Raw genomic sequence first — 21,590 nt, 5'->3', positions numbered from 1 at the left:
TTTAATGACCAACATTTTGCACCATAAAGCATTACAGATCACACCACCAAATTAAAATTTCACACCTTAATAATAACATAGAAAATACATATTAATGAAAAAAAGAAAAAAAAAACTCATAGACAATATGATATCCTCAAAATATAGAGGAAGACAATCTTTGGGTCATTATAGTAATGCTAGCAATCCTAAAAATTACCACACACATGATCGATCACAGTGTCTATAGTGTGCTAAATCACCAAAGCTAGCCTATAATAAGCTTTAGATGTGGTCAAAATGGCCAACCTGGCCACTTACTATAAACAATAAAACCCCGTGCTGAGCAATCCACGCCACCCTCACGTGCCTCATCCCCCCCTTCTCTATATCTCATCATGGAAGGAGGTGTTAGGAAGGAGGCAAACTGATTGAATTTGTTAAGGACGCTGCTGTGCGCAAATCAAAACCTTTTGTGATATATATAAAATATTATAATGATTGTTATTGAATTGATTCTTCATCACACTACACGCGATCTGCTACATGAATCATTTTTCTCTATTGTGCCTTATTAAGAGTCAAATTCTCATTCAAATCTAATACTTTCTAATCAAGTCTTTTTAAGGCTTTCTAAAGCAGTTTTATAGTACAGAAAATTCGAGTTCCAGAAATTTTTGTACTAGAAAGTTATTTTAAAAAGAAGTAAGAAAGTTGCCCCAAACGAAGCCTAAGTCTATCTCTATCTTTCATTGCATAGGCCGGATCTAATACATTTACTCTTCTAACCGGATCAAAGACTGTTATGAGTAAATTTGTATCATATATGCTAACTGCTAACACCTATGATAATATAAAAAGATTAAATGTATTGATGGAGTTGCGGTGCAGGGGCCCATGCCACACCTTCTCCTTCCAGCTTTAAAATTCTCCCAGTGGCTCCCAGAATTTTCTAACTTTCCAGTTTCCACGCATTATGCCATCCAGATGGCCTTTTTTTCTTCCACTACTCCTACAATTTCTTTTATATGAATATATAAGGTTTGTCATGAAATTTGTGAGGGACTATATGATGGGGACAAGTGGAAAAAATTTGTGTTTGTGTTTCTTGATCCAAGTCCAATCATGATAAGCTTAATTATCTTTAGATATATTCTAAAATTAGTACAAAAATCAATATGAGCTTAGATTCAATGACAATGAAGCTCATCTCGATTAAATTTTAATCAGAATATTCTGACATAATTTTTTTCTTTTTCAGACGACCTCTGAATGTTATAATTGTACTTTCGCTATTCATTTGTGTTGTATATGAATAAATGAAACATAATCAGTCAAATATGTAAGAAAATTCAAGTTATGCATGCTTACCTAAAATCTTGGATGCTGGAGAGAGTTGGTGCAAAGAAAAGCAACTTGTACCTGAGAATAATTGAAAAAAAATAAGGTGCTAAAGTTGCCACGAATTTCTTAACTCATTGATTGATGGTTGAGAAAAAAAAAATCTGAGGGACAAAAATGTAATGAAAGAATGCAGATTTTTTCTTTTGATTAAGAGTCTTAGGGAACCTATTTAATATATATACTAGTTTAGTAGCAAGTATTAAAACATGGTAGACTTTAGCCAATCTCTAATTGATAATTAATTACATAGATTTAATAATCTATTAATTAAGTCATCTATGTTTAGTTACCTCAATTTATATTTGATTAAGTTAATGAAATCCTAATTAATCATTAGTTAGTAATCAAAAGGGGAAAGTAGGAGAAGAGTCAGCTAGTGACTCAGAAATCAATTGATAATTTTAATGAATACTAAAAGGTTATTTAATTTAAAGGAATTCAAACAAGGGAAAATACCATTTAATCATTCATGAAAAATGATTTTGTTAATCCCTGTTAATGTATAGCTGAATCTTCCAGCAGGCTAATTGATTAATGCTTTAATTAAAAATATAGCCAAGCTAATCCTGATCATTAGTATCACCATCATCATTAGTTTTATCCTAATTATTTGATGTTTTCTTTATAATCTTCATTTTATATTCATTCATGCCAATATTGAATAAGGTCGTAAACATATTCTGCACAAATCTTAAGTGAACTAATTTTTTCTTCCTTATTCTTTAATAATAATTTTAACTTCTCATTCATTAAATATATCCAAGGGGGACAAAGACTTCATTTTATCTTCCAATAAAATAAATTTATAATAATACAAACTATTATTATTACTACACCTAATAAGATTTCATATCTTCTAACTATTTCTCTGCAGCTTTAACTTCTCATTTATATTTCCAAAGAGATGCTCAATTAGAATTTGATAGGAAACACTTGTAGATCTCAAGTATTTCCTATCAATCTTCGGAAAACAGAGAGAATTCTTCACAAAAGTCCGCCAAAACCACGAAACCAGTAAATCATTTGTATTATTTGATGAAAGGTAAACGGAAAATAGCAAGATACAATTGATCCTCTATTCGAGAGGAGGATCGTTCTCTCCCAATCTCTAGATGCCGCTAGAGCCCAAAAGAAATCCAAGAGATCTCAAATTTCAGCCAAATTCAAGATGCCCTAATCCTAGGAAAACAAACTATTTAATGCATACAAATCAAAAGGAAATCCCTAAACAATCCCTACATTCAAATTTTCCTCTTAATTCCCCCAAAAAAACCTTCCTATTATGCTCCCGCAAGGCTTGCGGGTCGCGCGGCATCTGGCATCCGTCGAAGGAGGAAAGGCTCCGCTGTTTTGTGTCTGGGCCGGTCCCGCGTGGACCAGCTGGACCGGTCCACTGGATTGGTCTAATAGAATTATATGATATGTTATTAGTCACATCAATCAATGGGCGCACTAAGCCATATTGTAGTTCTTGTTCTTTCCAAAACTCTAGAAAATATTCTATTCATGAAGAAAAACAAGCAAAATACAAAAAGGCCGACTATCCAGACACCAAACAAGAGGCACCTAACTTCTACAATTCGGAAAATAGCTGGAAGACCCAGCTTTCACTATCATTCATCACATGGAAGAAAATAAATAAATAAAAGAATAGGAAAATCATATAAATTTCAATAGCTTTAAGAACTTTAAATAGCTTGACAAAAAAATATTGATCAGTTCGTGATGGTCTCATGGTTGAACAGTACCTTCTATGCTGCAGATTTGGAACTCAGATTTCACATAATGAACAGGTAGAGAAACTCACAACCACCAAGAAGAAGAAAACCTGAAAGAAGTAATCATGCAAATATATGATATGACTGTTAAACTCCAAGCTTAAGAAATAGTACCGAGTTGAAAGCAGAGCAGGTGAGCATAATACTGTATTTCTTTATATACCGTATTACAGTGAGTTTCAGTATTTATATAGACTAAGGATTACAAGAGAATAATTGCTTTGGCAGAGTTTGTTATTAAGCTGTGGTCCTGATACAGGTCGCATGATACGTAGAGGGCTTGGATGCAGCTGTAACCGATTGCTACTTTTGGAGACTGCGGTAGTGAGGTAGAGCATTGTGATTTACAGCCCCCTCAAACTGACGGTGCAACAGCAGTGGTCAATTTGCTAGAAAGTGTTTTGAACCTCTGAATGGTAAAAGTCTTGGTGAAGATATCAACCAGCTGATCATGAGTGCTGATGTGATGAACAGAGAGATGCTTGGCTTGAATGTCATCCCGAATGAAATGACAATCAACTTCAATATGTTTCGTTCACACATAAAAGACTAGGTTGTTTGCTAGAGCAATGGCAGATATGTTATCACAATAAAGGATAGTGGGAGAAGGTTGCAGCAGATGAAAGTCAACTATAAGTCGTCTTAGCCAAATGACTTAAGAAGCCGCTATGGCTAAAGCTCTATACTCAGCTTCGGTGGAGGACCGAGCAACGGTAGATTGCTTTTTAACTTGCCAAGAGATGAGAGACTTACTCAGGAAGTTACAATAGCCGGATATTGATTTCTGGTCATTGGAGTTGCTAGCCCAGTCCGAATCAGCATGACTGTGTAAGGTGAGAAAATCTTTGTATAAGGGCAAGCCACTGGTGGAGGTTCCCTGAATATAGCGAATTGGATGTTTGAGAGCATCAAAATGACAGTTAAGTGGATGATGCATCTGTTGGCAGATCTGATGAACAGCAAATTGGATGTCTGGCAGGGTGAGAGTGGGGTATTGCAATGATCCTTCTAATTGGCGATAGAGTTGTGGATTAGAGAAAGAAGCATTGGAATCAGCTGTGAGAGTTGATTTGCATGAAGTTGGAGTAGAAACTGATATTGAATTTTGCATGCCAGCTCTTTCGAAAATCATATGGGCATACTGATGCTGATTCAAATAAATTCCATAGGAAGTAGGGACTGCTTGGATGGTTAAAAACTGAACCAACAAGCCTAAATTGCGCATCGAAAATCTTGTGTGTAGGTTTGAGAGAAGCATGTCTAGTTCGATGGGTGTATTTTCAGTAAGCAAAATATCATTTGCGTAAATGAGGATATACATGATAACAGGACCTGATTTTTATGTTAGCAAGGATAGATCAGCTGCACTACTTTGAAAACCAAAGTCCTGTAGGTGTCGACTAGACAGTTTGGCATACCATTCACGAGGCGATTATTTGAGGCCATAGAGAGCCTTTTTCAGCCAACATACAAACATACATATGTTGGGTGAATTGCATCCTGAAAACCCGGAAGTTGTTGTATATATATAATTTCATATAATGAACCGTGGAGAAACACGTTGGAGTTGTCAAATTGATGGATGCGCCAAGAAATTTCATCAGATGGACAGCGATGCACAATCTTGTGTCTCAGACTTCTTCAGTTCAAACCATCTAAAAGAGGTCAAAAGCAACTCAACCTCTCACTCAAGAAAATCTAAGTACATAAGAAGTAATGACTACAACCCAAATGAAAACTCTTATCAATGAAAAAATCAAGGCACTCAAAGCTTCCAAACGAATAAAACAGTTAGTAGGGAAGGGTTGCCTGCTCATCTATCTACAACAAAATATGAGTAGGTGTCATTCAAAATGTTTAATAAAAAAGATAATCCAAGAAAACAATTCCCCCAGGTCTAAGTGGCTTGCATCAACATAGGAAGCGCTTATGTTTTACTCTTTTGTCAATTCATTAGTTGCATCACAATGATTGTTTTTGAGAGATATGTCGAACTCCAAAATGATTATATCAAGGTATTTGTTAAACTAGAGACAATGCTTGTGAAAAGGTTTCCTAACGCAATAATAAAACTATCATTGACTTAGCCATTAAAAATGCAAAAGAGATGAATCGGTGACAGTATGTTACTCAATGACACAATTTGAGTATGAAATGTGAATGATAGATAGAAGAGGGACATGTAGTTCAACTGTTGATGACTAATATTGATGGCCGAATGCTTTATATTTACGCATAGCTTTCCAAGAGCAATTGAGTGGTCAAATTTGAGAAATTGGACTTGCTAAAATTCGAAAAATCATTTAGAAGATTCCAGGTAGAAAAAAGCATTGGATGCCAAAAAAGGTACAATTATCTCCAACAAAGTGATAGGAAACACTTGTATTCACAAGTATTCCTAGCCAAAATCAGTAAACTGCAGCAATATTATTGCTGTCCACAGCAGGAAACAGCCCAAAAACAGGGAGAAACAGGAGAGTTATGCTAGAAATCTGAGAGAAAACCACGCAAATCTCTTGTATTCCAATAGTAGATGCAAGACAACAAAGAAATATACAATTTTCCTTCAATTCGAGAGGAAGGAAATATACTCTCCACAATCTCCGGCAACACCAAGAGCCTAAGAACAAAACCTAGATCTCAAATAAGATTCAAATTCAAGATGAGCCAACTCTCAGCATAACTCCTAATTAAAGAAAGGAAAATTACAAAATACCTAAAACAGCCCCTCATTCAAAAATTTCCCTCCCAAAATGATTTAACCCCAAGTGGGGCCCACAGGGGGCTCCGCCCCCCTTGCTGTTTCCGCACATCCAGGCTTCCACCTGGAGTAGACTTGGACCGGTCCAGCCGGCCCCTTCTGGGCCGTCCTAGCACAAAGTTAATAAAAGAAAATAACCCACTTTTACTTGAAACATTCATAAAGGGAAGCAACCAAATAGTGTTATAGTTAAATCCCTACTAAACTTGATACATGAAAAAAAATGATAAACCCGGACATGTTTCTATTGGTGATAAACATTCCAAATCAATAGGGAATCATGGAAGCAAATTCACATCCCTCAAGGACAAAAGGAATAAATAATATTCATTTTGGAGAGGCTACGTGCGAAGTTATTTTGTCGAGAATACAGGATTGTTCAGTAGTTACAAAATAAAAAAGAGCCAAAGAAGTTGATCAAAAACAGATAATGGAAACTACTATTCATGTGACTGGGTGGTCAGCCATTCCAGTGAAGATTATTATATTTTCTAGGATTTACTAGAAAAGACATACAAGGATGGAGTATTTTAGTGAACCCTAAGGAGTCGATGAAAGTAATTACATCCTCTTATTCCTAAGCCAAAAGAACTAGAATGAGCAAAAGAAATTCGAGGCAAAGAATAGGAGGTGATTGTCTCAAAGAAAACTAAAAAAAGTTAAAATAGCTTGCGGGCATTCCTAATATTTGCTGGAAGTCTGTAATTAAATTAGTGCTTAAATTGATAGGAAGCCAATGTCTAAGTACTTCCATTTCCAAAGTGCTACCATATAACAAACAGCCTAGCCAGCCAAATTCGTCCCAATACAGGAAGAGTATAATCAGATTTTGCCAAGAAAAAAAAACGCCAAAAGACTAACCTAACAAACAAAATAAAAAAAGAAGAAATCCATCATGCAAAAGTTATTAACAATTAAGAGGACTACCATCAACCGGCAAGGCATCCTATTAGGCCTACAAGGTTTATGGCCAAGCTCAAAATAAATCCATCATGAGAAGAATATAAAGAGTTACTCTTGATTGAAACTTGTTGAGTCATTTCTACATTCTAGTTCATTTCAAAATGAATTAACTCTCAAGCCTGTAGCAGAGAGTTGGCAGTAACAATGACATATATCACATGACTCCAACATAGTCTTGCCTCTCATAGATCTTCTTCTCCAAATGAAAAAGAAACCCCTGAAGGTACATAGTCTTGCCTCATAGTGTTGCAGCAAATGACACCTCCAAATAAGATTTATACTTTTCTGATAAAAATTGTTTGGAGTCCCCAATGCATCAAAGATGGCGCATTTAAAATTAAGAAGTGACACCAAAGCTTCAAATATCTAATCATCTGATTGTCAAAGAAATTGATTTGGAAGATCCTTCTTTATCAAAGAAATCTAAAGGAAGTGCTTAAAGTTAAATTAAGGTGTGCAAAGTACTACCACCACCATAAAAGAAGGGTCTGTCAAATAAAGACCAAAACAATAATACAATGAGCAACGAAGATGATATCCCAAAGTATTACAAGAAGGCATTGACCTCAATTAAGAGGGATGAAGATAATATCATTTTACATTTATGAAAGATCCCACCTACATCTCAACATATATGAAACTCTCCTCATGTCAAAAGACCTTTGGGAATTTGGAATCTCTAAAATTCGAAGCAATACAAAGCGCACATTCCATGGAGCAATGTTTGATTGAAGTGCTTCATGACTAGAATATTCTACTCATTATAGTATATGTAGATTCCTTACTGGAACTTATGAACATAATTGATCACTTTATATTACGACGAAGAGAAACAGCATTTTTGTGAATGATATTCTCATTGACCCAAGGTCTTTGGTGCTCATGAGTCTGCAATAATTTAGGTATTTGTCCCTTGATATCTAGCGCTTTGAGCAAGATCTGATGTTGGTGCAAGGCTTTGGTGAGCAAGGACAGATGACTTTAGGATCCTTGATCTTGCCCTTTAGATTCAAAAAGCTTGATACAAACATGAAGTTTCACGCGATTAACTCTGACGAGTCCAAAATTATCCTAGGATGACTATAGTTTAATGGATATGGCATCATTCCCTCCACTCTGCAACAATATATCAAGAATATCAATAATGGAGTGAAGTACAAATTTATAAAGATGCTAAACACTTTAATCCAAAAGTATTTCAAATCAACTCAATCATCTAAAGCCATTAAACCAATCTCAAAATAAATAGAAGCAAAGGGAACAAAGAAAACAACTCCAATTCCACCCCCAAGTCAATTAAAGTCTCGATCAGGCCATCAAGTGAGGATATAAATGAGGGATTCCAGCCACTTAAAATGCATGGATAATACAGAAATGTTAAGAATGTGGATAAGATATTATGCTATTATTTTGTACCATTAGTGGCAGAATATTCTGAATGGAAGGGTGGAACTATGAAAAAACCAATGAGAAATAAGAGTAGGAGAATAACAAAGTTATCTGCAAACATCTTCATAAAAATTACACATACAAAATGAAGGTGTTAAAAAAGGGGATAGCCTGGCTATGAATAAACCTCGGGGTGTCAATTTCGGGTCATGAGTCGGGTTCGGGTCGAACCCAGAATTGACCCAGCACTATTCGGGTCAACCCAAACCCGACCCGTTTTTGTATACGGGTCAGTTTTGCGGACCCGAACCTGACCCGCTTCTGGTTCGGGTCAACCCAAACCGACCCGCTTTGGAATGGACAGCGGCATGCCGGGTCACGCTTCGGCGTTCGGCAGCAGCAGCGAACTAGACCGCGGGATGCACGACGGACTCGACCGCTGGATGCTGGATCGCGCCATCGCGGGCGGTGGCTGGATCGCACCATCGCGGGCACTGGCGCTGCCAAACTGGGCAGCTGGATCACGGGCAATGGCTGGATCGCGCCATCGCGGGCAGCCGGGCACTGCCGCACTGGGCAAACGCGTCATGTACTCACGCGTGGCACTCGGCAGCGAGTCGATGCATGCATGAAGAATGACGCGGGCAAAGCGGGTAGACCGGGCAGCCGGGTTTCTGGGTCAACCCGAACCCGGCCCATTTTTTGAAACGGGTTGAAAACCTGAACCCGAACCCGACCCGCTTCGGGTTCGGGTCAACCCGAACTCAAAATTTTTGGGTCGGGTTTTCGAGTCGGGTCCAATATTGACACCCCTAAATAAACCACCATTGATCACCAAAGCTTCTACAATTTCGCCTCAACTATCTTGGCATTGCTGAAACAATTCCAAGTAGTTGTCTTCACAGTTCTTGTAGCAGAAAATCCAAAAACAGCAGCAAGAAAAAGTATTTCAGAGGTTGGAGATCACAGTGGAGTCCAAGATTCTCTCAAAATTGATTTCGACAATCTGGAAACAATCTCCGGCGGCTTCCCAAGGTGGACTGCTGCAGAATTCTAACGGCTAGAATTTAAAATCGGGTGGTTGTACCCTGTTGTCCTACGTGGCAGCTAGGTGCTGTAACGCTTTCTGAATTCTTTGACCAAAGGAGAAGTATCCTAACTCAACAATCAATAGAAGGGCAACTCCAAATTGGGAGGAGAATTGTTGAAGATAATCCAAATTAAGCCTTTTAAAGGTTGGTTTTTATGTTCAGTAAGAACTTCTTAGTAGACAAGATGGAAGCAAAAATATCAGCAACTTTGTTCATTTTTTTTAAGACTGTTGAGCAAATTAAGTCAAACTAATACACATCACGTACGCAGGTCTTGAATCAAAGACCTCTTGATTGATAGTCAAAGTTCTCAACCAACAGATTAAGATGAGCCGCGTAACTTTGTTCATTGTTAATCCTGTAGGAGAACCTGGCTGTTGAAGGCTTTTCCCACAGAATCCAGAAAGGAAGCTTTACATTACCAACAGTTGAGTTTTACAGACCAGGGAAAACAGTTGCTGGAAATCGGAAGTGGAAGGAACTTGCACCGGAATAGCTTCCGTGTCCTAGTGGAAAGCTAGCTCGCGTTCTTTTTGAACCATAAGACTCGTTTCCATCAGTTATAGCTGCTGCAACTCGCGTTCTTATTGAACCATAAGACTCGTTTCCATCAGTTATAGCTGCTGCAAATTTAGGTTTAGAACGAAAAATGCAAGATCTCATAAATCAGATTGCTGGAATTTGCAATCCACTTCATATCTACCTACTTCTGTACGTGTCCCATCATATCTAGTCAAAGGAGAGGGAAACTGCAGTAATTCCTGAACCATAAAATTGGACAAGATCAGCAAGAAGCCTTTGGCTACTTCGTTAGTTTAATAATATTATCATTATTATTGTTTTTACTCCGGTGATATTAGAAAGAGTGGGAAATTTTGTTGAATTGCAAAAAATCGGAAATGGTGCTTGGGAAAACCATGGCAAGCTCGAATAATACAATGCGCAAGAAGTTGTTTTCTCTCAACAGTTTGTTGATCCTTCTTGAGTTTGCTGTTTTCCCTATTAAGAGTCTTATTGATATTTTGTATCAATTATTTTCTAGATGTCATCCACTACTAACTCGATGAGACAAATGAGCCATATTTGTCTTCTAAAGAAGGCCATTCACAGTCTCAAAAAAGCTCCCAAGTAGTGGTTTGCAACTTTCTCTGGCAATCTCCAACAACTAGACTTCACCTTTAGCGTGGCCAGTCCCTCCCTTTTGCTCAACAAATGCAACAACATCACCATGTAATTTTAATTTATGTGAACAATATCCTATTGGTTAGTAACAACTCCACAGCTATTTTGGACCTTCTCAACAACCTCCGCTTTACCTTTCATATGAAAAATCTAGGATCAACCTCGTACTTTCTTGACCTTTAGGCTCTTCCAAGCACTTATAGTCTACATCTAAATGAACCCCACTTCTACCCAAGACTAATCATAAAGAATCCTGCTATTGAGTTCACCGACCGTGTGTTTTATTATCATCATGTAGGCTTCCTATAGCACTCACCATCATAAAGCCAAACCTCTCATTTGTGATGAACAGGGTGTGCCAAAACATGCACAAGCTCCTCAATCTTCACTTTCAAATGCTCAAAAAATCTGTTTTGATACATCAAAGGTACAACTCCTTATGGTTTTCCAATCTAAAGTAACCAACTTTAACTCGAAGCATTCATTAACACCGACTAAGTTGGTGATCCTCATGATCACAAATCAACTACAAGCTATTGTCCCTTTGGCAAAATACTAATATCTTGGCGTGTAAAAAAGCAACCCAACATGGCACAATCCTTTACCAAGTTGAGTATCGTGCTATTGCCACAATCACTAATGGACATAATTTGATTTCATCCGCTCTTACTAGACTTTAATATGCCCATATCGGCTACAACAGCACTATACGTTGACAATATATATGCTCTCGTTCTATCCTCTCGACTGCAACACCATTATCTTGCAGCAATATATATATATATATATAAAATGTTATTGCTCTAGCAAACCCTACTATACAACAACAACAACAAGCCTTTATCAAATTATCCCACTACGTGGGGTTGGCAACATGAATCATTTTCTTCATTATATCCTGTTAAAAGTCAAATTCTCATTTAAATCTAATAAAAAGGTCAATTCTAATACTTTCAAACAAAGAATATTTAGGTTTACATATGTTTTTCTTAACATACGTAAAATCTAATATTCTAATACATTTATTCTCCTAATCGGGTCATCGAAAGGCAGATGTTTTATGTGACCAAACCATCAAAGGCGACTCTCTCTAATATTATCTGCCACTAGTCGCATTCTATCTCTAAGTGTAAAGCCACTCATCCACTGAGCATCCTTATCTCTGTAACACTTGACTTATTTTTAATTCTTCACATTTAACGGCCAACATTCTGCGGCATAAAACATTTTAGGTCTCACCACCATCTTACAGAATTTTACCTTAAGTTTGAGGGATACTTTTCTATCAGCAACAGGCCCGACACATTCCTCTACTTCAACTCAAGCTTGAATTCTACTATAATAATATCCCCATCTATTTCGCCATCACTTTGAACAATAGACTCAAGATATCTAAAATGTGTACTCTTTTTAATGACTTGATCGCCCAAAGTCACAACCCCCTCACTATATCTATTACTACTAAAATTATGCTCCATGAATTCGGTTTTAGATTTACTCAAACGAAAACCTTTTTACCTAAGGTTGACCTCCATAATTCAAGTTTTCCTTCAACTCCCTCTCTAGTCTTTTAACACTGTCGTTGTCAAGTTCGAAGCCCTGGATGATAAAAGTTGGGGATTACGTAAAACTTCTCGAATAATCATGACATAAATCTTAAATATATTAAAAAATAATTTTTTTTAAGGAATAGATCAAATGCATCAACCTTCGGCCTGCAACCAACTTTTTGTTTATTGGATTTCTCTTCTAAGGCATTAAAATGTCATTTCTAAAGACTACTTTTGAAGTCAATGGTTTAACTCAATGTTTAAAATTGTGTAATTGGGTATTGAGGTGTTTTTCGTTTGTGAGGCGAGGCGTAAGCCTCAAGGCGTTTTGAGGCGTAAGCCTCAAAATCAAAAAATTGCGTAAACATAAAATGATAATTTTTGTATATACTAATGAGTAAATAATATATAAAACATAAAAATGCACAATATATGAAGTGAAATCAAAATATTCCAATAATAAGACAATATGAAATATAGTTCAACTCAAACTCTATCTTTCCCAAATCACAGTATTTTTTTCATTAACATATAATTCCAAAAATAAATAGCAATGACATATCACATAAGAACTCATAAGTCATCAACACTGTCATCACCATGTTTAAAAATGCACAATTAGGTAGTGTGTTAAGTGCAAATAAACGTTAAAAGTAAATTTTTATATAATACTCAAATAATATGTTAAAAAATGACGACGGTTTAGAGGTTAAGGAAGTTGCTGCGACTAGAGGTACACGAAGTGTGATTTGTTTGCGGCTTTACTTCAAGATTTATGTAAGTTTTAATATATATCGGGTGAGGCGTAAGCCTCACGCCAGTGAGGCGATGCACACCTTAAGGCGGGCCTCAACCAAGTTGAGGCGCAAGACTCATAAAAAAAACTTGAGGCGTAAGCCTCAAGGCCCTTTTCACTGGAATAGCGCAAAGGCGGGCCTCAAGGCGAGCCTCATATTGCGCAATTTTAAACCATGGTTTAACTACGCTCTAGGATTAAGATGGATTCTTCTTTTTTGTTTTGCAAGAATTGCACTGGCATCAATTCTTACAATATTGATTCAAGATTAGCCCACTAGCACTCCTTCAAGATCACATCAACCTCTAGCCTGCTTAAAGGATCATCCAACCATTGATAATCTGCAGCTTTGGGCCATGAATTTTCATCAATCTATCTCTGAAGTATATTTGTCTGGTAGCTAGGGGAATTGATGCGAATATAAAATTTGAATTTTTATTTGTCTCCATTAATTGAATCAATTTATAATAAAAACCTCATCTCAATATTTTAGTAGGCATACATTAATCTATGGCATAGATTAGTTAGTAGTTTATTAGAGAATTGTTAACAAAATATTTGTCGATTGTTATAAATTTTAAATTTATAAAAAGATACAGTATGCATGTTTATGACAAGAATAAACTTTTTATTGCGGAAGCATGGAACTTTCTTCAGCATCTATTTCAGAATTTTGCTACTCAATCATGTGTGAGATCTAAAACACTTTCAAGAGAGGTAATCATCTAATTCAAATATCAGGCTTTTTTATAACATTTCAATTTCTTGATATTTTTCCATCTATTACTGATAGATAACCCAAAAATTCGTTTGATCAAACAGGATCTTGATGCAATCTCTAAATTGGAAATTTTTTAATTACATTCTGGATCATCTGAAGCTCAGAATTTCAATATTAATAAATTTATAGTCAAATTAAACATCTCCACGAGATGTTCCCATCGACAATAAAAATTGTTTGATCCAACTCCAAATGAGCCAAAACCAAGCTCTTGAAGTGTAGTTGAAAATTTTTAGATATTAATTTAAGGATCAAACGTCTCCAAATCTTATATGCTTAAATGTAAATTGAGAGTCTCGCTGAGACAAATCTAGCAAGCCTAAGATCACTTAATTTTTACATCATTAAAGCACTTAATTATTTAAAGAATAGTCTACAATCAAGGGAAGCAATATGAAACATCTTATTGAGCATTTTGGGGATTTCAACTAGGTTTTCCAAAATGCCACTATAAAAAAGTTATAAATAGACAATTATTCTTCATATGAAGGAGATTTTAGCTTGAACCTTAACTTGAAATTAGAGAGAGCCCCAAATCTAATTGTTAGCCCTCGACTACATTGTAGAATCATCGCACCGCCATCGGGCTGTAGCATCTTGACCACAATTTTTAAGCCATCACCACTCGATCACCGCTATCAAACTGCCACCACTCGGCCACCATCGTATGACCACTCGAGCACCATAATCCGATTGCAATCACTTGGCCAACGTCGCCCGACTACAATCTTCCAACCATCATCGCTCGACTACAATCTCTTAACCAACATTGTCCGATTATGGTCTTCCAACAAACCGTCATCCGCTATGATCTCCCAACCACCATCGTCTGGCTACGATCTCATAACCACCATCACCTCACTATGACCTCATGACCACTATCGTTCGACTATGATCTCCCGGCACCGTCGTCCGCCTATCATCACCACTATCATCCGACTAAAGCCACTCGACCATCATCACCAAACTAGAGTTTATCAACCATCAATGCTCATTATTGCCAACAACGTAAACAAATGCAATGCCTATAAGTCTGATGCATGTCGTTGCCAAAAATTTCGCGCCTGCCAACTTTGTCGCCACCGACGCCAACTCCAACAATAAATTTAACGTCTAAACTTGCTTATTCACTAATTGTTCATAATAATTTGGGAGAAACAAAATAAGATTCAAGAAAAATTCACTTGCTTTTCATGGCTAATCCTGCAAGGAGAATTTTGTCTAGAAGAAATACAAAGTCGGGACATGAAACCTAACCTAAGTTGTGTTGACAGCTAAGCAAGAAATGGAAATTAAAACAAACAGCTAACACGAGCTCAGCCGACAATTCAGTTATTTCAGTTGACTTGTATGTTTGTTTCTTGGTTTCACCTGTCTATAAATACCACTGTAAAGATAGAAACAAGTAATGACAAAGCTTACTCATCTCTTACATCTTCTTCTCTGTTTCCATTCCCTTTAAAACTTGTTTCTCTCAGATACTGCAATGACAACTGCAAGCTTAACAGCATAGCAATTTTCATGGTATCAGAGCTCTGAAACAGAGACTAGAGTTTTTTTTTTCTCTCATGGCTGGATCGTCTACCAACTCGCCGACGATGGAGTCAAATTCGTCCATCACCACCACAGCAATACCTCAACAACTCAAGATCTTGATGAGTAATATCAAGAACCTAATTCCAAACTCGCTGACATATGAAAATTACTCAATCTGGAGCTGTGAAGTGGAGAAAATCTTCATCGCAAATGGGTTCAAAGGTTTTCTTGACGGCACATCCAAATGTCCATCACAATCGTCTGCTCCAGACGGATCGTCCGCAACTGGTACTATAACAGCATTTGACAACTGGATACTCATCGATTAAAATCTCGTCGATGCATTATATTCCGTAATCTCACCATCGATCTTGCCTTATGTTCTCACACTAACACTGCCATGATATATGGATCACTCTATTGCATCGTCTTCAAGCTAGAACTCATTCTAAGATAATTCAATTGAAGAGTGAGTTACATCATCTTTCAAAAGGCAACAAGATGATGACACAGTATCTTCTTGAAGTGAAATCCAAAGTTGATGCCATAATAGCAACTGGCGGTAGCATCGATCCAGAGGATGTGATTCTTTATACTTTAAATGGACTCCATGCATCATATCAATCATTTAAAACGGCGATCAGAACCAATCTGCAACCACTGAACTTAGACGATCTCTACAGTCTATTGTGCAGTGAAGAGCAGATCCTAGCGAATGAAGCAACACATGATCTCCAATCCTTAAATCTGACGGACAACTCCATGGCTCTCACTGCCTCTCGAGGTCGAGGCCGAGGGAGATACAATAATTCTCGAGGAAGCAGAGGCTGTCGAACTACACAACAACCAGGTAGGGGAGACAGAGCAGATAGAAATCCAAATCGCCATATAATCTGTCAGATCTGTAATAAAATAGGTCATTCGACGATTAGATGTTGGTATCAAAACGATCCAACATATATAGATACAGGATCTCACAATGCATTGTTTACATCGCCGGATTGTTGATCTCATTTTTATATGAGGTCACTATGACCAATCCAGACCCTAGAATCTATCAAGAACCTAGATCAATCCAGACATCTGATTAATCTAAATCTGAAATCAATCTAGACTTCAATCAATTCAAACTTCAAACCTATACAAAATTCTCTAATCACTTCTCCTAGTGATTTAGACTTGCTGGGACCCCTGACCTAGTTATTAGTTGACTTGGTCAACTGAACCCAAGCTGAGTCAAACTTAACCCAATTGAACAAGATAAGGCATATGATTCAATCAAACCTTTAAAACTCTTCAAACCATTTCCAATGCATGACTCAAATATGTCTAAACCTATCATGAGTCATGTCACCTTAGGTTGACCAAGTCAACTCAACAAAATTTGGTCAAAACTTTCCACATATGTTTTTTTTTTCATTCATATAATGGACCTAATCCCTAAGGCCTTTTAGAATCCACATCATTGACATTTAAACATCACCTAAATATCATATTATCAGCTTTGACTTTGTTGACTAGTCAAACTAGTCAACAAGCCATTAAAATCCAACTTGAAATTTCTAACATTTACCTCCTTTGACATCAATCTTTGAAATCTTAAATAAAATTTGTACCGATATTTTAATCGAGAGTATTCGTAGGAAACTTCAGTTTCCCTACGATGTAATTAACTACAAGGACTTGTGCTCGTAGGAGATTTAGAAACCCAAACCAGATTTTCAAAATTAAGTTTTCAAAACCTTTAATTAATTCTCTTTGAGAAAATCAAATATAAAAATTATTATCGTCATTTTCAAATAATTAATAATAAGCGATATCTTCCTTCTCCGGAAAGATATATCGTTATATTATTATGATCTTGATTATGAAATTAATGATTTCTTATACAAATTATTATAGTCAAACATGTGATTGAACATCATTTTGATCTTTCGAGATCATATATTATCTCTCCTGAGTTTGCATACGATAATCAGAATAAAATTCAAAGTTCCGAATTTGAACCTATTAGTGAATATATGTTCGTCTCCCGAGATAATATATTGTTCTTAATAACATGTTCGATTTCAAAACTATAATTCAAGAAATTAACCTTTCCCAAATAAAATTAAACTATTTCAAAACTCACCTATATTTTTTTTAATCAAACACGGATACAGCTTCTCAATCAGACTGGTTCCTTGATAGTGGGGCTTCAACACACCTCACAACAGACTCTTCTCAATTTAAAACATCTGAATCATACAACGGATCATCTCAAGTGGTTATTGGCAATGGACACAAACTTCCAATTCAAAACACTGGCCGTGGTCTCTTACCTACACCAACAGGTAATCTTCTTCTTCATAAAATTCATCTTGTGCCAAACTTGTCTTTCAATCTTCTTTCAATACATCAGTTAGCCACTGATAATGATTGTATCATATCTTTCTCCTCAAATGGGTATCAAATAAAGGATTTGAAGACTCATCGTCTTCTACTTCAAGGGTCATGCCATAATGGGCTCTACATAATTCATCCCGCTTCCAAGTTTTCGCACCTAGCATTGATTTCAGCTGAAACTATTCCGAACCTGTGGCATAATCGCCTCGGGCATCCAGCTACTTCTACCTTACAATTTCTAGCTCGCAGATATTCTGATATATGTACTTCTATTCTCTCTACATGTAACACATGTTGCCTTCTCCATCTCTCATACTACTGCACCATTTCAATTAGTTTATTCTGATCTCTGGGGGCCGGCACCCTCTACGTCTGTATAAGGCTATAGATACTATGTGTCGTTCATTGATGACTACACTAGATATTATTGGGTTTTTCCATTACTTCTAAAGTCAGAAGTCACTCCCATATTCATAAACTTTCATCAAAACATCAAATGCCAATTTAACCAAGCCATTCAAACAATCAGGATCGATGGTTGTGGAGAGTAATTGAATAATAATTTCAAATCATACTGCATTCAGCATGGCATTAACCATCAATTCACTTGTCCACATACACCATCTCAAAATGGTGTTGCCAAAAAGAAGCACAAACATATAATAGAAATTGTCATAAGTCTTCTCATTCACTCAAATGTACCCTCCATTTTTTGGATTGAAGCATTATACATGGCCACCTATCTAATTAACAGACTGCCAACTCCAACTCTTCACAACAAAACACCTTTTGAAAAATTGTACAACAATTGTCCCACCTACACACACTTGAAAACCTTTGGATGCATATGCTATCCGTGGATGAGACCCTATGCAAAATCTAAGCTATCACCACTCTTACTTCCATGTGTGTTCATAGGATATGCTCAAACATAAAAAAGAGTATAGATGTCTAGATCCCAACACCAATCGGGTCTATGTGTCTAGACATGTGATCTTCAATGAGAAAACGTTTCCATTCAAACAAATTCATACAATCACTACTTTGCCTGCTCCTACAGTCTACCCAAATAACATCCCATCGCTGTTACTCGTTCGCACCTATTCTCCCAGAAAACTTCAACCCAAACAGTCCTTACCTATATCACCACAACCTTCCAACACATCTATCAGACCCGTGCCAAATACTCCCAGTCTATCCCATAGCCTGATCCCAAGGTCTCCTATGCCAATATCAAATCCAACCACTCAGACTACAAGAATTATGGTTCAAGCACACCCAATGAAGACTCGATTACAAACAGGCCACCTTAAACCAAAAAGAGTATTTGATCTTCTTCATAAACTCACTAATGATGATCCTACCACATATGCACAAGCTGTTAAATATGAGCATTGACGTATGGCTATGTCACAAGAACTTCAAGCTTTGCAAACACAAGGTACATGGGAGTTGGTACCTGTCTCCAATCAAATTCCGATTGGGTGCCAATGGTCGTTTAAAACAAAATATTACTCAGATGGAACTATCTCTAGTTACAAGGCAAGATTGGTTGCACTCGGTTGCCATCAAAAACTAGGATTGGACTACAAGGAAACATTTAGTCCAGTTGCCAAGATAGCTACAGTTCGTATTCTATTAGTTCTTGCATTACATCATAAATGGCCAAAACATCAATTAGATGTATCAAATGCTTTTCTACATGGTCATTTATCGGACACTGTATACATGAAGCATCCAATGGGTTTTATAAATGAAAATTTTCCCACTCTTATTTGTAAATTGAAGAAGGCCATATACAGTCTTAAGCAAGCATCGAGGCAATGGTTTGAAACACTGACTGGCTTTCTCCACAGTCTAGGCTTTACTACAAGCCACTCGGATTCGTCCCTAATGATTTACAAGAACAATGGTGTTGTCATGTACCTTCTTATCTACGTTGATGATATCATATTAACACGCAACAATTCTCAGTGTATAACTAATCTATTATAGAAACTGAATCAGCGGTTTCACATGAAAACTTGGGCTCACTAACTCAGTTTCTCGGAATTACAGCAACAAATACCAAAGAAGGACTAGTTCTGCATCAAACAGGTTATGCAGAAAAGATTTTAATGCGTGCTGGCATGTCCAACAACAAAGTAATTGCTACTCCTATCAGTCCTAAAGCAATTACTTCATCTGATTCTCCTGCATTTGCAAATCCAAAACTGTATAGACAGCTGGTAGAAGCACTTCAGTACTTAACACTCACAATGCCAGATATCACATATGCAGTTAATAAAGCCTGCCAGCATATGCATCAACCGACTGAATTCAATTTTGAATCTCTCAAAAGAATTTTGCTCTACATTCATGGATCGCTACAGATTGGAATATCAATCACTGCAGATTCATTAACGCTCAGTTCATACACAGATTCGGATTGGGCTGGAGATCCTCAAGACAGAAAATCCACAGCCGGTTATTGTATTTTCTTACGTTCTACTCCCATTTCATGGTGTGCAAAGAAGCACTCAATGGTAGCAAGATCATCAACTGAGGCCAAATACAGAGCTATTGCTTTGGCCACAACAGAGATTATATGGCTTAGAAGGCTGCTCAAGGAACTAGATTGCATTCAAAATCAACCTACACAACTATATTTTGACAAAACTTTAGCAATTGCCTAAACCAACAATCCAATTTATTATGACCGTACCAAACATATTGTGATTGATCGTCATTTTATTAGATACAACAACAACAACAACATCAAGCCTTTATCCCACTACGTGGGGTCGGCTACATGAATCCTTTTTCTCCATTGTGTCCTATCTATACAAGTTCATCACATTGCATCAAAAGATCAACTAGCTGATTTGTTTACCAAACCTTTATCCATTTCTTGCTTCAAGCATCTTGTTACCAAACTCACTGTCACAACTGTGCCATCGGTTTGCAGGGGTATGTTGACAACTAAGCAAGAAATGGAAATTAAAACAAACAGCTAACATGAGCTTAGCCGACAATTCGGTTATTTCAGTTTTGACTTGTACAGTTGTTTCTTGGTTTCAGCCGTCTATAAATACCACTGTAAAGATAGAAACAAGTAATGAAAAAGCATACTCATCTCTTACAGGCTTACAGCTTCTTCTCTGTTTCCATTCTCTGTAAAACTTGTTTCTCTCAGATACTGCAATGACAACTGCAAGCTTAACAGCATAGCAGTTTTCAAGTTGCAGAGGTGACAATGCTTGCATCAATACCACCTTAGAATCTGGATTAGCACTACGTGAATTGAATATGCAACACCCTGACTTAAGTTAAATTTAAGTCGGGTTGGAAGTTTCAATCAGCTCCCTGGAAAACAAATTGAGATGGCATCATACGGCGCCAGAAGGTCCAGAACAACTACTAATGGGATTAGGCGAGAACTGTTTTGTCCCTGGCTTGGCACTTATAAAAGCTAATTGAAGAGAAAGGTGTCTCAAAATGGGAACTTTCTATTGAAAAAAGTAAAAACTCAATCAAGCAGCAGAACTTCAGAGCAGACAGCAAAACCCTAGTTCCTCCCTCTGCAAGCTTAAACAATGCAAACCTGCGTCTCCTTATACACAACCATGGTTTCTTCTTCCACAGTGAACTATCTACGCGAGCGTTTGCCGTACCATGTCCTCCCACGAATAGCCGCATCTCCTCGAAGAGCTCTGCTTGCTCAGCGAGCTTAGACAGCTACACGTGCCGCGGACGCTTCATCTCTTCTCCGCCCATCCTCGCCGCCGCCGCCGAGAAAAAAAAGGAGGGCATGCTTTTTTGTTTTAAAAAATTAGCTAAATGAATCAAATTTGATTTTACACCAAAAAAATTTAAATTTTGATTACAAATTTTAGAAGTTTGACTTCATGTTTTTTTTTAAATCAAATTTATGCCATTTAACCATACTTAAGACATATAAATATTATATAATGCAAACACATCATAAATATTTGTTTTATAGTTAATAATGAAAA

At 37.0% G+C, this 21,590-nt stretch overlaps 1 protein-coding gene across 20 annotated transcripts; it reads right to left on the bottom strand.

Annotated features, from left to right (window-relative positions):
* Nucleotides 1-622: 622 nt before the first annotated feature.
* Nucleotides 623-21,389, bottom strand: LOC110116695 (uncharacterized mitochondrial protein AtMg00810-like). 20 transcript variants are annotated; one of them, XR_003702041.1, is made up of 4 exons: nucleotides 21,179-21,389; nucleotides 20,718-20,940; nucleotides 10,073-10,126; nucleotides 9,553-9,985 (listed from the first exon to the last, which is right to left on the bottom strand). XR_003702041.1 is itself a non-coding variant. In XM_028698591.1 (2 exons), the coding sequence occupies exon 2, from the start codon at nucleotides 4,480-4,482 to the stop codon at nucleotides 3,817-3,819; it is 666 nt and encodes a 221-aa protein (XP_028554424.1). In that variant the 5' UTR covers nucleotides 4,483-4,816; nucleotides 21,179-21,389; the 3' UTR covers nucleotides 3,262-3,816. The 20 variants fall into 20 exon arrangements, 2 of the variants coding, with proteins under 2 accessions (XP_028554424.1, XP_028554425.1); XR_003702042.1 differs by having other exon boundaries at nucleotides 20,726-20,940; XR_003702044.1 differs by lacking the exons at nucleotides 9,553-9,985; nucleotides 10,073-10,126; nucleotides 20,718-20,940 and adding exons at nucleotides 623-1,401; nucleotides 3,132-3,211.
* Between the last annotated feature and the right edge of the window lie 201 nt (nucleotides 21,390-21,590).

The sequence above is a fragment of the Dendrobium catenatum genome, unplaced genomic scaffold, assembly GCF_001605985.2.
Source record: "Dendrobium catenatum unplaced genomic scaffold, ASM160598v2 fragScaff_scaffold_1116, whole genome shotgun sequence".
NCBI lineage: Eukaryota > Viridiplantae > Streptophyta > Magnoliopsida > Asparagales > Orchidaceae > Dendrobium > Dendrobium catenatum.
The sequence above is the reverse complement of the archived record's forward strand: the minus strand, read 5'-3'. Positions and strand labels throughout refer to the sequence as shown.

Excerpts from the sequence above, each read along its gene's own strand:
- LOC110116695 (XM_028698591.1), bottom strand. The coding sequence starts at position 4,482 with ATGTATATCCTCATTTACGCAAATGATATTTTGCTTACTGAAAATACA.